This window comes from Tachypleus tridentatus, chromosome 9 (assembly GCF_004210375.1).
Source record: "Tachypleus tridentatus isolate NWPU-2018 chromosome 9, ASM421037v1, whole genome shotgun sequence".
Taxonomy (NCBI): Eukaryota; Metazoa; Arthropoda; class Merostomata; order Xiphosura; family Limulidae; genus Tachypleus; species Tachypleus tridentatus.
Window position 1 is genome coordinate 154,617,292 of NC_134833.1, and position 17,941 is coordinate 154,635,232.

General features: G+C 34.8%; 1 protein-coding gene across 1 annotated transcript in view; it reads left to right on the top strand.

The window, feature by feature from the left end:
* Nucleotides 1-913: 913 nt before the first annotated feature.
* LOC143226713 (cyclin-dependent kinase 20-like) overlaps nt 914-17,941 on the top strand; it is a 35,905-nt gene continuing 18,877 nt past the window's right edge. The window contains 8 exon segments of the mRNA XM_076458076.1: nt 914-973; nt 2,141-2,291; nt 2,495-2,531; nt 2,881-3,025; nt 3,028-3,068; nt 6,851-6,972; nt 7,850-7,912; nt 8,961-9,012. Of these exon segments, the coding sequence (XP_076314191.1) occupies nt 2,143-2,291; nt 2,495-2,531; nt 2,881-3,025; nt 3,028-3,068; nt 6,851-6,972; nt 7,850-7,912; nt 8,961-9,012 (609 nt within the window). The 5' untranslated portion in view covers nt 914-973; nt 2,141-2,142.

Genomic DNA, 17,941 nt, shown 5'->3' on the forward strand with positions numbered 1-17,941 from the left:
AGTCCATAAAATAATTTGTTTAAAGTAAGTAGTGCACTGAATTATTCAGAATAATTTAATGTGAACAGCTAAGAAAATGGTTTTTCTTTGAAACATTTCCTGGCTATCTAATCACATGACTTGAGCAGTTAGAAATTTAACTTTATCTCCTACTGTTGTTGCGGGATAAAAACTTTCTCTTCACTAAACAGTCGATTATCTGTAACATAACGTGGTATAAAACATACACCAGTCAATCAGTATCAAATCTAAGCTATCTAGAAGTTATAAATTTATTAGGAATCGGCTTTAGATTAAATTTATTCAAGGGTCTCAAACTAACTTAATGCGGACTTGGGTGTAGGAAGAAGTTGTAAAGCAGAGTTGCTTAGCTAGGTATGCAGTCAAAGACTAAAAGTATAACAAGCTGTTAAAAGCAGATCTCTTTACGCCAAAGACAGCTCAACCTAGGGGAGTTCGAGGGCATGACCTGCAGTTCCTATACAAGTTAAAAATATAAAAAAAGGAATGCTGCAGAATTTCCAGTTCCAACGCTTCTGAATTATGTTTATCATAAGACATTAGCGTTAGGCACATTCTTTACCCAATCTCTTAGGGAATTTTAAAAATGATAAGCGTGTATACTATTAGTAATGCCATTTCAACCACATTATATTCGTTATATCCATTGCCGAAGACTCGTTTCGCGCAATACAGAACCCCTCAGATCGGCTGAGATCAACACAAAATGTAATGTATATCTTATTTTTCATTAAAAAAAAAGAAAACAAGTTAGCGATTTTCTTCTCTGAAAGACGGATTATTTTTAATATATTTTGATATGTAACAGTTAAAGTAAATTTGAGAAATGCTAAACCTTATTTTATCCATATTTTTACTCCTTTACAATTTTGTGAAGATAGGCATTGCTGACACGCTGATTGTTTGTTATCGTTATGTCTCGATCGGTTTAGTCACTTGTCGTATAAGTACGGTAAAGAGAGGCGAGTGCTATTCGTACAAAAAGAATCCTAGATATTTTTACTGTTTTTGTTGTTGTTTTTAACACCTATCATTTTGAATACGATTGTATTGGAAGTTATTATTTAGAATAATAGTAGTGGTATTAGGCCTAGCGAAACGTAGACGTTTTTGTTTTGTTTTTTTACATTTTATTAAACTTAAGTATTACGTCAACAAAAACATAACTAATTTATCCATGTACGTAAAATATAACACGTGATTTTTCGGATCTCATTAATGTTTGAAATTAAACCAACTCTTTAATTTGTTTACTAATATTTTACTGGTTATTTTAAAACTTACTTGGTGTTTTCTGGCCAATAATATAAAGAATATCAGTCTATATTTCTTTAAACATAGGTGTGAAAAATAGATGTTAGATTTTTTCTCCAATACCTTATTAAAGTATTTTAATTGGGATTTTCTTTATTCCAAATTCAGCCCAATTCTTTTGCTCTCTATATGGGTATTTGGGTATTGATGCTTTCTTGAACCACCACTTTTGAAATTTGAATGTGGTGGGACTAATATTTGCTCTGTTTTGACAGCTGAGATGTGAGTAACATTAGAAATGTTTAAAAAAAAATGTTTGATATAAACCTTCTCCATTACTTGCATATATCTTTATAACAAGCATCTAGTTTTGCTTTATAAATTTTTCAGCATTTCAGTACAGAAATTAGAAATTTTAATTGCAAATTGTTTGATCTTGAAAGCAAACATTTATAATAAAATTCCTGTAAGAAAATATTTTGTGAAATTCAGGTATAGTTATTCATTCTTTTAACTGAAAATGAAATATGAGGTTTATTCACAAAAATACACTTAGAAACTTGTGAAAGTGACTGACTTTCATGATTTTCTAGTTCATGAATGCTAATGATAGAAACATCAATATTTATTTTGCAAAACCTTTACAGAAACTTCCATGAGTAGTTATTAAAAAGTGTGTTTTTCGTGTTTAGTCTTAACAACCTAGAAATGGTAGAAACCTTGATGGCTATTATGTGTAAAATTAGTTATGACGTTTTACTTATCTTGTCTCTTATCCTTGGGCAACACAGAGAAACTTATTAAATATAACTATGATTCAATTAGTAAATTAAGTCATAGCCTGATAATAAAATATTTTTTATAGAAATGGAAAAATACACAATCACTGGACGTATTGGAGAAGGTGCTCACGGAATAGTTCTAAAAGGTCGTTGTTTAGAAACTGGAGAAATAGTGGCTATAAAAAAAGTTCCTTTGAAGAAATTGGATAATGGTATACCGTGTTCTGTGTTACGGTATGTAACTTTCATTAATAAAAACTAGCCTGCAGTAACTAGTTGTGGTTTAATGTTAATACATCATGCACCTAGTATATATAAATGTTAAATTTACCAACGGAATCCATTGTGTATAGTTTGAGTGTTAATAAATGGTACTTAAAACTAGTTTAATTTCTGAACAGATGTTTAATATAATCCTTTTTAAACGTTCATTCCAGTGAAATAAAGGCATTGCAGCAACTAAACCATGAAAATGTAAGTTGTTCTATTTATATATGCAGCTAACAAAAGTATATGATTTGACTTGTATTTTTATTTTTACAAAAATATATACAGTTTTATCCATTTAGTGTACTGTTTCATCAGCCATTTTAATTTTCATAAACAGTAAGAGGGAAGTTTAAGATTGCATGCTATCCAGTTAGAAGTTACGTCTCTAGTAACTAGATAGTGTTTGGTAGTTAGTCCAGTAATTTTGCTTTTGGTTTTATAAATACCAATTGTGAAGGCCACATGTTGCAGATCTTTTAGTAGTTTCTATTGTATAGATCTCTTGTAATATCTTTTGAATAAATGATTAAACAAATCCATATTTGTCTTGCAGGTAGTTAAACTTCTGGATGTATTTCCTTACGGGTCATCAGTAGCTCTGGTGTTTGAATACATGCCCACAGATCTCTCTGTGTTGCTGTATGACCCCGATGAACCTTTGAAGGAAGCCCAAATTAAAGCTTACATGAGTATGTTACTTAAGGAGTGGATTACTGTCATTCTCTGAGAATAATGCATAGAGTAAGTAACTGGACATCATGAAGTAAGTTAATGTGGCTGAGTGCTCACCTTACATTGCATAGTTTACTTGCTGGAAGTCTGGTGTATACTGCAGTGTTAAGTGTTCTCTTGTATTAAGTAAATGGTATTCTTAATAATATTTTAATCACTGATCTAAATAACTTTGAAGGGCTCAAACAGTCTAACGTGATCTTCAGCAGTACCTGTAGCATTTTCCTTCAGATAATTTTAAACTTATACTTGAATATAAGTATTGAACTTTGAAATCTAGACATACATACAGCAGGCTTCTTTATGTAAGTTCGTTTGCAAAACAAACATAAAGTGAACTGTTCATGCACATAAAGTGTACATGTAGTGTATCACCCTTTCATAGTTACTGTTAATCTAATCAGTGTTGCATCATGGGTAATACAGCCTATCTGAGTAACATGTCCTAATGTAACTGCATGTGTTTTTGATGATTGTAGCTAGCTCAATGTTGCAGGCTAAAAGCTGGTTATCTAGTGCAAAAAAATACGATTTCCTATCGTAATTAGAGTGACTTACAGCTAATACGAGATATGTCAGTTTATAATTTTTGGTCAGTAGGGATATCTCAAATTGCCACTCCTATCCTGATAGGCAGTGTTCATTTGTGTTGCTAATATTTTCTTAAAAATCAAAATGTCTAAAGAAGCGAGATGTAAGTCATTGTTTTAATGGTTGAAAGTATTAATATTTCATAATTAAGCATCTATAACCTATAATTATTGTCGTCTAGTACGAGATTGCTTAGGCCTTAATTTTTTTAGATTTTAATATAGTTTTAGATTTTTGTTATTGTTCTTTTCTGTACCACTGAAAAAAAAGGGGAGGCAGACAATGTAATCTGAAAGGGTGAAAGTGAAGGAGCTATCATCCATTTCATCAAGGGGCAACATATTAATCACATGGGCTCTGTCAAAGACAGTTTAATCAATAGTTTCAGAAAATTACATCCAGATGTTAATTAAAAACTTCATTATGAATGTGTAATATTATACAGGTTTCAATTTCATTAGTTTCAAAAAGAAATATTTAAAACAATGCTCAGTTTTCATCTTCCAATACTGATATGTCTGCTTTCTGATCTGATTTACATGTTAGAACTTTTACATTGCTTAACCAAGTGGAACACACACACACACACTACACATATTGTCAGGGAAGAATATAAAATATGAACCTCCTTCCTTCTTAGTTTGTTGAGATTACAATAAATATGTCAAACTCATCAGAAAAGCACCTTCCATATTTTCATAGATGGTTAAACCACTTATATTCAAACACATCTATTTTTCTGATGGACATGTTTATAACTAATAGAAGAATCATATTGTAGCATCCAAGAATCTTATGTTCATTTGTTTGCTTTTGGCACTGAAAGATAGTTCCCAAGATTTTGTGTATCAAGTGAAGTCACTGCTCAAAAGTACCAATAATAAGTTACAGTAGTTTTGGGACATCTGTTCTAGTTAGTTGTTGAAATGCTTTTTGTGTTCTAAAATGTATATTTGAAAGCTGTGTGTGTTTTTTGTTTTTTTTAACAATCAACAAAGTGTGAACTGGGGTTACTGAAGCATGGCATCCAGGTACAAATGACCTCACACTGGAATAAGTATTACATTTCTTGTTTATATAGATGTATATAATTTAATAAGTAACTAAAATGCAAATAGAAACTTGTTCAGGTGAGGAACCTCAAAGTATCGTGTGTTTGGTAAAAACTTCTATTTTTGTGAGGTAAAAGAACAAAAGTATGCCTTTATAATTGTAGCACAGCTGTTATGGTGTTCAATGTTTTCTACATAGCCCACATTCTTCTGATGAAGCATTAGCATTTTACCCTTGAAATAGTTTCATGCAATTGCTCCTGTTTACAGTTTGTAGTTAGAAGCCCAAAGTTATATTGCTACTCTCAGGTTTTGTAGTGTGGATGCTTTACCATAGGTGTCTGTAACTTGTTAGCAATAAATGTAAACAATAAACAAACATTGAATTACTTTAGAAGGAAACTGACAAATTATTCTTTGCTGCTCTGTTATTACAATACAATCTATGATAATTTCACTTTAAAAATTGCCACAATAAGGTCTTTATTGCTGAACTCACAGTAACAGTTTATGAATTTTGTGTGTAGTTGTTTAAATTCTATTTAGTATAAAATTGCTTTCAGTTTTAATTTTATATTGTCTATTTTTTTGTACAAAATTTTATTGGGGTAGTATTCACCTGAAACTCCTAAAACATTAGCATGCTTTGAATGATGATTTTATTTTGCATGAATTGTCGGCTTTTGATCTCGCATGTTAGAACCCCCTTTTAAACATCTATCTACAGGCCTGTCTGCTTTTGTAGCCCTTTGTTTTACAAACACAGAAGGGGTCCAAAGTACTGTAATCAAACAGTGAAGTTTAAATAAAATAGGTGAGGCTTTTGAGATAAATACTTGTTTTGTTACAATCCAATGTCATTGTGTAAAAGAACTTCCCCCACCTTTAAACAGTAAAATTTAAAGAAAGCAGGTGAGGCTGTAAAGATAAATACTTGTTTGTTCTGTTTTGTTACAGTTTGTTGTCATTCTATAAGAAAGAACGTCTCCTCCTCCCATATTTTTGTACTGTCCTTTTTACTGTATGTTAGTGATTTTGTCAAGTTATTGTAGTGTAAAGAAACGAGTTAAAGGGTAATATTTTACCAAAACATTTTACTATTTACTTAGGAGGCTTCATAAATGCACAGACAATAAATCTATAGTAAAATATTTAAAATTTTGATTTTTTGTACAAGAGAATTGTCATGTGTACTAAAAGCTTGCCAAATTTTGTTAAGATCCATGTAGTACACCAAATGTTATAGTACGAATAGTTTCATGGTTAGAAGGTGGTTAAAAGCTAGTTAAATTAACTGATCATATATGCACAAGTACATGTAGTTATATTTTATTCGTAGGGAGCTTTTACCTATTTAACAATGTAGTTCCATCACAGTAAACTTACAAATGTAGGGAGATGTACCAGCCTTTTCAAAAGAAAGATATTAGTATAGTGTGATTATAAAACAATGCAAAGCCAAAGGACACAACATTATAAAGAAGAAAGAATTCTTCTTACAAGGAAACATGCACTTGTTTACAAAGTAAAGGCACCGTCCATGAAGAAGAGCCATCCAAAAAATGTGGGTAGAAACTCGGAACTCTTTCAATGAGTGGAAATAATTTTGGTATTGTTTTGATCTAATTCTTTCACTGGTGGACTCAGTGAAAATTACTCAATGTCCAGTCCACATAATGGTAATATATTACTTAGTTTTCTCATTTAATTTGTTTTCACACTGACACTTGTACACTGCCAAAAAGTGCTTTAGGCCTACATTACAAATCAGATTAGATAATATAAAAGAAATTAACTTCACTATCTTTTGTTCAAATGTGCTAGAACATTTCATGTCACAACCCTAAGAGTTTTTAGGTGTCAAGGTCTTGTTTTTTTAGATTTCTGACCTTAACATCATTAAGATCTGCAACTCCCTCTAGCTAATATTTAAATTATGAGATTAAAAATGTAACTTCAAACACTATACACATGAAAACTGTTTGTATGACATTTGTGTGTACCAAATATCATTAATGGAATTCAGTATGCTTTATACTTTCAAAATTAACATTTTATTTAAGATTTTATCAAGTTAATGTTTTATGTCTGATAAAATAAGTATTATGACTGCCAACACACATTAAATGTGTCAACATTGCATTTCAGGACCTCAAGCCAGCAAATCTTCTCATCAGCTGTACAGGTTGGCTAAAGATTGCAGATTTTGGTCTGGCCTGCTTACTTGATAATAACCCTGATAAGCAGTATAGCCACCAGGTGGCCACAAGGTATGCCTTGGTGCATTTTATAGAGAAAAAGTATAAAAGATTATTTTTTTTTATTTAATCCTTTTACTAGTAACTGGTGCATGACATGGCATAGTTTTTAACCCTACCTGTTGTTTGTTTTTTAATCTGTCTGTTCTCCCATTAAATATGTTATGTAGTATGTTAAAAAGACCATCATAAAATTATTTAATAGATTTGTTACTTTTTATGTTTGTTGATGCTTTTTAAAACTAGAAGGCACAAATACTTGTGTGACTGGCCGGTTGTGTCATTTTATGTATGTGTGAAAAAAAAATCAAATATATATCACAGTATGATTATGTATCTCCAGATGTTTGTCTTCTGTTAGTTACATTTGTTATGGATAAGGAGAGCCAAACTAATTCCTTTCTCAGTAATTTACCAAATCCTTTAAGGTTCCCAGCCTTCTATCCTTGAAATCCATCTGTATAATAGTAGATGACTTCAAAAAACTGTGTAGAATGACAAGTAACCAATGTTTGTGCCTCCAACTAATTGTTTAATGTGCAAAATGTAAAGTGAATATATGTTCTAACAATTTAAAACATAGTTTCCAAACTATCCTATAGAGGGATGAAGCTCGATATACTGTTTAAAATAAATCGCTACCCATTGTTTAAAATTAATTTCAAAAAATTAAACATTCTAGTTGATATACTTAATGAATATTTTTAATTAGATATACAGAATTTTCTGTCTATGTTTATAATATATGCTTTATGTATCATGTTTGTAAAAGTTTTCTCATACAATGTCATGTTGTACTTCTCAAACAAAAGTGTTGTAGAAATAATGACAGACAGGGTCCAGTTGCTGTCAGATGTTCACCTGAAAATTGTTTTCATACATTTTCCAGGTGGTACCGTGCACCAGAGTTGTTGTATGGGGCAAGACACTACAACCAAGGAGTTGACTTATGGTTTATATGAATACTAAAGTGTTTTAACAGAAATTCAGCTTTAAAAATAATGGGTTTTCCTTTTATTATCTACTTTGAAAAAATTAAGTATAGTGTTTCAGAAGTAACTTATTTGATACATTTATAAATATGATTTGCATGTTTAGACAGAGGATTAATATTTTGATACAAGTTAAGAAAAAAAACGACCTTTGTATTTTAGATAAATAGAGAATATATCTTTATATAAACCAGTCTTTTTACCTTTGTAGCTTCTTCTTAGTTTAACGAATGCTCTAATATCAAACAGTTATGTATATTAATCCTGAAGAAGCTACAAAGGTAAAAACATTGGTTTATATAAAAATATATTCTTTTATATTTATCCAGAGTGCAAACGCTTTTTTTTTTTTTTAACTTGTATCAAAATGTGTAAATCCCTCCAGTATGCACTATAAATTTTGAAATATGTTTAACGTATAGACAGTAATAATTATTTATTATTGTAATACAGTAATAGTTTGCTACATTTTTTAAGGTTCATTATTAGGCAAAATAAAAGTAGACAAGGTAACTGTGTGTGTGTGTGTGTGTGTATTGTTTCATTTACACAGAATGTTAATTTATGATTGGCCTGTATCACATGTTCTAACAATGGGACTTTTAAGTGTGTATGTACACTGTACAATGTGTTCTATATAATGTTAATCTAAGTATAGCTTGAGGAGTTAGATTTCAGGACCTCTGTCTTTATTAATGGAAAAAATATAAAATTACTGTCTTCTCTACTTTCATTTTGCCTAATGGTGATCACACAAGTATTTATTTATTAATATATATTAATAACACAATTAATAATTTATCTTTTGTAGTTTGATTTTAGCTAAGTATGTTTATATGTATAAAACATGTAGGGATATTAACATATGCTCATGTTAAATATTCAGTTCTTTTTAACATTTAAAAATAATTTTTATAACACATTGTTTAATTCATGTTGGTAGTTGTTTCTCATATTTTAGTGGTATTTGTTTTTGTAATTAATTATTTTGTACGCTTTTACATTCAGGGCTGTTGGATGTATTTTTGGAGAAATGTTAAACTGCTTCCCTCTGTTCAGGGTGAGTGTACATGATTTGTTTTATTATATCTACAACTGTTTTCTCTGGCAAAAATTAATTTTTGTAAATAATTAAGTAGAAATTTAATTATAAATTAATTCCAACAATATTAGGTTAAATACTGATTAGTTACTCATCGTAAAAAGGGTATTTTGATGGGAAATGTTATGTCTTGATGAAATCAACACTAATGTTACTTAAGATTCTGATACAGTACTTCTGGGATCATCTCTATGACTAGCACTATCTCAGAGGTCACAGGTGTGGGTGACCTGGCATGGTTTTTTTCAGTGTTTATCACTCAGTTGGGCTATTTCTTCAGTTCGATGCCAGCCCTGTTCAGATGAACAGAGATTACGATAGCCTTTTTCCACTACCAGATTTCAAATGTTTGCTTTTTCATTTCCATTATGTAGTCTGTTCCCAGTATGGAGATTCTGTGTTCTTTTCACACATTTATAATAGTTTTTTATTCATGTTCATCCATGGATATTTTTCCCTTTATCTTATTGGAAGTTTGATCTTATACTATTGAGACTTTTGTTGAACTCACCTTGTGATCCACAGACTTTGAAGAGATAAAAACATTTCAGATATTTACTGTTAATGTTATTTTCTGTAATAATTTGAATTCCATATATGCTTATTTACATTAGTTAATACTAAGTTACATTACAGTTTATAAGTGGTCTTCATTATTTTACTTTATACCATTTGAATAGGCTTAATATGATATCCTTTATTTGTTTGTTTTTTTTAATTTCCCACAAAGCTAAACAAGAGCTATCTGTACTCCTTTATTAGTTTAACTATGTTTTGTTTTTACTTTTATATCCTCATTTCATAAATAACCTTTATTCACTTAGTTTGGGTGGAACCCTTGAATCAGGGCCCACACAGACATCATTTTGTTTTTCTGTATAGTATTCCTTTACAGGTTTCATCACTACTTTATTACTATTTTTTTCATTTAGTTTTTATATTATCATTTTTACTATTAAATTTATTTAATTTATCATTTATCCTTCTTACTATTAATTAGTTTCATTTACTTTTATGTTCAAGTTTATATCTACCATGGTTCCACATCTTTCTGCAACTTAGCATCATAAGGGATGGATTCATATCTACCATGGTTCCACATCTTTCTGCAACATAGAATCATAAGGGATGCATTCATATCTACCATGGTTCCACATCTTTCTGCAACTTAGCATCGTAAGGGATGCATTCATATCTACCATGGTTCCACATCTTTCTGCAACTTAGCATCGTAAGGGATGCATTCATATCTACCATGGTTCCACATCTTTCTGCAACTTAGCATCGTAAGGGATGCATTCCTTACACCACTTTCTTCATCATTTCACCACATTAAATATTTTATTGTTCTTTATAGCTTCTACTTTTAACAGTTATTTTCATTTAATCTCTACTTTATATTTCATACCATTAATTTTATGTTATTAATAATTTAGCTTTCATTTCAGTGATTTAAATTTGTGTTGGACCTTGTGAGACAATGTCTGCCATATCTACTTTCACTTTTACTTACTTTTCCCATTTAATGGCTAAAACTGTTTTCCAATATCCAAAAACTGTAACTTCTTCCTGACTATCTCATGGAATGCTGTCCATAATTTTATTGCAGTATTTGGTAGACCTCCTTTACACATTTCCAGTCATGTTTTGCAAAATGTTATTTTGGGGTTTTCTGTACTGTCCTCTTTTCCTATTTTGCATTTGTATACTTAGAAGCTTTAGTTTCTACAAGCATTCAATTCTACCCTAGTTTAACTTCAGGTAGATTTCTTTCAGCATTTTATTATTTTTTCCCTGTTATTGCTCATATCTTTTAACGTCTCATGTTTCCATTTTATTCAGTGTTTTGTTTACTTTTTGGGTTTTTGCAACTTTCAGTTTTTTCCCTCTTTGTGTGGCTTCTTTGATTTTGGGTTAGTATTGAGTGTGACACTGCTGTTTGTTTTCGTTTATAAATAGGGTTTTATGGTCTGTTCTTCTCATATCCATTTTTAGGGGCATTGTTTCTTTTGTTCATATGTTCTTTTTTTTCACATCTTAGATCTGCACTCTTTGGCCCCTTGCACAACATTCATATCGTTGCATGTTATGTTCCTGTGCTTTCATTACAATCAGTTTGTTTTACTTACCTTGACACATTCTCTCTATCAGTGTGGTCTCTTGATTCTAGTTTTCTGTTGGCTTTACCTTCCATGGGATTCTGCATCACATAGAGTTTTTTACTACATCTCTTAACTTCCCATTACCTGTATTTGGTATCCAGTGTCACCTCCTCCAGTTAGAGCTCTTGATATCTTTGGCCAGGATTGGTCCTTCAGGTTTCTGTATGTTCTCACCCTCCCCATCATCTTCCTTCTACGGGTGATTCCCCTCATCTCTACCATTCAGTATTAGGTTCTTCTGTCTGCTCCTTAATGGCCAGGTCAGTTGTGGTTTCCATGACTTCTCTAGTTCCAACTTTTACCTCCACTGCCACTTCGTTTGTCTCCTGCTCCTCTTCATCTATTTCCTTCACTGTTACTCTGTCCAGACATTCACATCATTTGTCTTCATGCTTGGCTGTTATTCAGTCCTTGGTGGGGAGATCTGGTGTCTACCTGCAACTAACTTTCTTTTAACTTGTTCCATTTCCCCTTCTTCAGTGGACATTTATTGGTGTAAATGGAACATGTTCTGCAGTTAATCTACAAATTGTGGATTTTCTGCAAATTAAAACCCTGTTTATTGGGTGGCAGAGTTTCTTCCCTGGTTTTTTGACTGTGGATCTTTGATCCCCTCGATTTTGGGTTATTGGGCAACCTTGTCCCTTATTTTTTGTTATATTTCCTGAGACGGCAGAGTTCTTACCCTACCTAAACTAATTAAGTTAATATGTTTCTTCCTGATTAGTTGTCTTCCCTGCCTCTATACCATTCCAATTTGAGATATTCATGTGATCTTTTATTCCCTCGCTTTACTTTCATTTGCATCATTTTTCTTGTTTTCCACCTTTCAACATCTTTACATTTTCCTGGGCATCTTGTATTCATTGGACAATGGGGAACTCCTACATTCAGGCATGAAGACTGTAGCTAACATGTTCATCTTCCTTTATCTGCACCGTTTTACAATTTTTTTTGGTCAGATTTTCATTTACCACACATAACCATTTTTTTCACACTTCAACATGATTCTAACTTGATAAGTTTTTGTTCATTATTTCTTTCCTTTCAGGTACCCTAGCTATGCTATTCACTATTTGGATTTTAATTCTTGGCAAATGGTGCTTGATCATGGAATGGGTTCCACAAACAGGTGGCTACAACAATTCAGTTGAGTGTAGGACAGCTGTGTTATGCTTATCTAGGTAAAACATGGCCTCCAGAGGAGTTGAGTTGCCAGCTTGGTGGATGATGTAGCCTTCTGATATTACTTACACAATCACTGGAATTGAGCTGTTTAATATGCACTTCACCCCTTTTTATTGGCAGCCCTCATTCTACTGCATCATGGATATTAGCATCCTGTGGCTTGGTTTTAGATTTAGGGAGAACCAATCACTATAAGTCCTCACACAGTTTTCAGGTTGTCTCTTCCTTGATTTTCTCCATCTGTATTGTGGTTCACTGTAGTGGTACATAAGATTGTTCTGGTTCTATTCTTGGCTATCTATCTTTTTTCAAGGATGTTATTGCTGTTTGGAAGGTCCAGGCCTGTTTCATGGTTGGGGAAATTGATGACATGTCATAGATGATCTTTCAATTCTAGATGTCAAGATCCTGGATCAGTAGTTTAAAGCTGATCCTTGTGTCATATCTCAGAATCAGAATGGCTATTAATTCTCCAGTTTTGGGTTTAAGGTGAGGACAGTATGATCCTCATCATATCCTCACACAGAGGTGTGTACTTGGTAAGGAGGCTTTGGATGTAGTTGACTTACCAACTATGGTTCACCATGTGCGAGCCACTAGACCTAGGAGTGCATCCTTTATTTACCCATCTTCTTCATTGTGGGATTGAGTTACAACATCTTTCTCTGGTGAGGATTACTTTCCTTCCATATTCTCTCACCCTTGGTTGTGCTTTTCTCATTTTCCACCCTGATATCTTACATTATACACACATGGGCAAAGAGTATACTTGGCTCAGAAGTGCTGTGGTTTCCCTCCTCATCTGTGGAGGTTTCCTTTGGACGCTTTTAGAGGTACATCTGCCTTTCTTTCATACTGGTTCCTCCTCCTACTATATGTGGGATCCTATCTAATGTTATGAGCACAGGGAAGTATTCTATTGGAAGATATAATTTTCCTATACTGAAAGTATCATGCCTAATAGATACTTCCATCCACTCACCCTTCTCCCCACACACTTCCAGTGCTTCCCTTTTCTGCCAAACTTCAAAGTGACAGTTTGGTAGAGGGGGTTGCGTGCATCACATTAATTTACTATTTTCTTATTAGTGGAGAGGTGATGCATGATGATTTACATCAGAGACACATTGGAATTACTTGATGCCAATAGAGAGGAGCAGAAGTTTGTGGCATGCTTACATAAAAAGTTCAAATATAGGGGGCAGAAGTAACCAAGAACAGCTAATCTTGTGAGAGGAGGGAAGTACCTGTCAGAAATACATCTTCATTACAGGAAAGTTGTAACTTTTATGTAATCAAAATGATTAATATTAATAACATTTATTAAAAACATTTGTTGCAACAAACCCTTGTTTCAAACTTTGGGCCCCTCTGTGTGAATTCCTGCACATGGTGAGGGGACCTCCCAGGGAAGGTTCTGTTTTTTCAGTTTACCTCCTCTGGAATCTAAACATCCACCCACATGTTTGCCGTGCATGGTGACCCATGAAGGGGAGGAGAGGATCCTGGTGGTTGAGGGGTCCAACCCTAACACACCACTTTGGCTTTGAATTCCTGTAGATGGGCAGCCTTTGATTGGCCCCTTGGGTCAGTTGGCTGGTCCACTTGGGCTAGGGTCAATCAAGTATCAGTATTGGATGTTCTCAACAGGTGTTGTGGACATTGTAGCTGATGTTGGTGTTTGGGTATAGTGCTCACAAAACCTGGCATTGCTGCAGTGTCCTTGTTTGGTATTGTAGTGCATCCTCTCATAGGGCATCAAAATATTCTTTTTTTTTATTATGGATCCTCTAAATCAAAACTTGAATAAAATAGTGTAAAAACAGTCCGTAGGTAAATGACCACATCTTGATAATTCCGAGCAGCAATCTTCAACATCTGTAACACCTATTGCACCTCATTTTCTTGTACTACATTACCTTTCAGACAAACCTTTAGGGCAGATTCTTCATTCAGAAGGTGACATATTGGTGGAAACATCTACATCCCGACAAAGTGGAGTCCTCTTGCATTCAAAGGCAGTTGGGGATATCCCTGTTGAGGTTACACCTCATGCATGAATTCATCATGAGGAGTTATTGTTGAGAGGTATTTGAAGAACATCCCTGAGTCAGAGATTCTCACTGGTTTCTCCACTTAAAGAGTTTCTGCAGTGAGGTGTATCTCCACTCACAAAGATGGGATTATTATGCTGACCAGTATCCTCATTCTGACAATTACATCACCACATCTACCAGCCACCATCAAGGCAGGTTATCTTAATTGCAGGGTATGGCCATACATTTCAAACCCTCTGATGTTTCCAGTGACAGCGGTTCTGTTACTTGAAGACATCATGTCTTGGTTCCTTGACGTGTGCTCCTTGAAGTGGCAAGGACCACGATGCCCATGAGTGTGAAACGGACTCACATTGCATCATTTGCAATGGCTCTCACCCATCCTACTTTTGCTCTTGCCCTAAATGATTGGAAGAAAAAGCGGTGCAGCATTTGAAAACAATTCAAAACATTACCTATTCCTGAGGCTCGCAAGTTGCTGTCCACCACTTCATCTCCGACGTATACTGCTGCACTTCGTTCCACGACTACAGTGGGAATGCAGATAGATCTCTCTGTGCCTTCACAAACCAAATGAAAAGTCTTTAGACCTCCATGATTAAAAAAGTTGATGAATCAACTTCAACACCCATCTCTGTCCCTAACATACATTCCAACAAATCTCAAGATCCACTTTCTTTGGTTCTGAGTACTGGCATTTCCTCGGGTACATCTTCTCCGACTCAAAGATGGAAAATAATTTGTTCATGTCCTCAGTCACTGGAATCCTATTCCAACAGCAATGACCTGCCCAGTCGATCCAGAGCAGTATCTATGGAGGTTGATAAACCTCCTTCAAATAAAGGCAGTGAAGAAAAAAGACATGGTCATAAACAGAAGGGCTCTCCACCTAATTCTCCTAATACACATAAATAAAAATGGCCACCTTGATACAATGGAACAGTCAATGTTTACATTCTAATCTGGATGACATGAAAACACTGATAGCTTCCTACCAACCTGTATGTCTTTCCTCACAGGAAACATTTCTGAAACCTGCTGATGCAGTCATCTTTAGGCAGTTTTCTCTGTACAGAAATGACAGGCTGTGTTATGGATGAGTACATGGAGGGGTGGCACTCTTGGTTGATCAGCATGTGCCTACCCTGTCTTTGTCACTCAACACACCCTTGAAGGCCGCAGCCATCCGTGTTTCCTTAGGTCATACCATCACTGTTTATTCTCTCTACTTGTCACTTGGAGAGACCCATGATCAATCAGACCTTGATGCTCTCATTGAACAGTTGCCGTCTCTCTTTTTAATCTCGGGGAACGTTAATGGACATCATCCCCACTGGGGAAGTGCTGATATTGATAGGAGAGTTTGATCCATAGAGCGTATGCTCTCTAATCACAATCTTTATCTTTTCAATACTGATTCTTCCACTTATGTTCATGCACCTAGTGAATTCTTTACTGCTATTGATCTCTCGGTTTGCTCCCCTTCTATGTTCTCCCATTAATGGAGGTTTGACAATACTCCACTAGGCAGTAATCGTTTTCCTATACGTTTGAGAGAGACTGACCATGGTCGATGCCACCCTATCCGTGTGCCCCGGTAGAAGCTGGATCAGGCAGACTGGTCCACTTTCACAACTCTCTCGCAGAACTTGATCCTGCCATCAATAGATGACTGTGTGGCAGCGGTAACTGACTGTATTATACAAGTAGCTGCTCAGTGTATTCCTAAAACCTCGACACGTTTTCCACGATATCCTCGTTCCTGGTGGAATCCTGCCTGCCACATGGCACGGAAGCTCAAGAACAGGCCTGGGATACTTTCCATAGATATCCCACACTTTCAAACTGCATTGCTTTCCAATGGGCCCATGCACATGCTAGGTGGGTAAGATGTCATAGCCAGAAGGAATCTTGGATTAAGTTCACAATTAGCATATCCTCTACCACCAGTTCCAAGGTCATATGGGACAGGGTTTGAAAGGTCAATGGGCACTACAATTCTGTCCCTCTCTCGATCTTACTCTCTGATGGCCAAGAGGTAGCTGATGTCCAGAACATTGTCGACACTCTAGGTGAAAGCTTTTGCCAGGTATCTAGCACTTCTGCTTGTTCCTTCACCTTCTTGGCCATGAAGACTTGGTCAGAGCAATCACCTCTTTCCATTCAAACTAATTGTCTCTTTGACTGTAATCGTCCCTTTACACTGGTGGAACTGAAAATGGCCCTTCATTGGTCTGGCAGTACATCTGTTGGACCTGATAATGTACACTATGACATGCTGCACTATCTCTCTCCTGCTTCTCTTGATATTCTCTTAATTGTTTTTAACTGGATCTGGCAGGAGAATATTTTTCCTAATTCCTGGTGCCAGGCTATTATCTTACCTTTCTCTAAGCCTGGGAAAGATCCCAAAATTCCTTAAATTACCGTCCAATTGCTTTGACGAGCTATCTCTGTAAGACCTCGGAGAGGATGGTTAATGCTCATCTTGTTTGGCTCTTCAAATCAAACAACCTCCTCTTGCCCACTCAGTGTGGGTTCGGACAACAGCACTCCACCACAGACCACCTAATTCGACTTGAAACATCAATCACAGAAGCCTTTCTCGAATGACAACACCTTGTATCAATAGTTGTTGACATTAAGAAGGCTTATGACACAACATGGAGTATGGCATTTTGCGAGACCTCCATATATATGGGTCACATGGCCATTTAATCATGTTTGTAAAAAATTTTTTAATGGACAGGAGATTCCAAGTTCGTGTGGATTCGACACTTTCCCGTTCTTTTCTACAGGAACTTGGGGTCCCTCAGGGCTCTATTTTGAATGCAAACGCAAACTAACGTGGTAGGGGTTTAGTTTAGAGAGAGAGAAATCGTAAGAATTCTCTCTCCAACTGGGGTGTTCAGGAACCTTGTGGTTCCTCTTCGTCCCCTTTTCGTGAAAGGTTATTAGGTTTAGTTTTATTTATTTATTTATTAAATAATTCTGGACTCTTTTTTTTTTTTTTTTGGGTGAGGGAGGTCATTACTAATGTTATCCTAGACCGAGGCAAAGGCAGCACCAGAGAGAACGGCCAGGTCCCGTCCCGAAAGGCAGAAGTCAAAGTAAATATGAACATGAACTCAAACGACCCGACTCAGGGTCTGGCAATAAAGTTGCCTGTGCTGGGATCTAAAAATCCAATGCCTAAGTTTTTGCTGTGGGGGGAAATGGGAGTGCCCCGAAAACCCATTTTCACAGGACAGGCTCTAAAGTTTTGCCTGTCCTGTGCCCGATATCTGAAAAAGAGAATACATATTATTAACATGAGTTTAGTTCTTTAGATACTTTGTTGTGTAATTTGTTATTTTTGAAATATGTTGTTAAGGTATAATGTATTTTGTTGGTGCACTAGTTAATTTGTATAGTGATGCTGTTAGTTTGTTTCTGTTTTCTGCTTTTAGATAATATTTGTGTGATGTTTCCGTTAGTCTA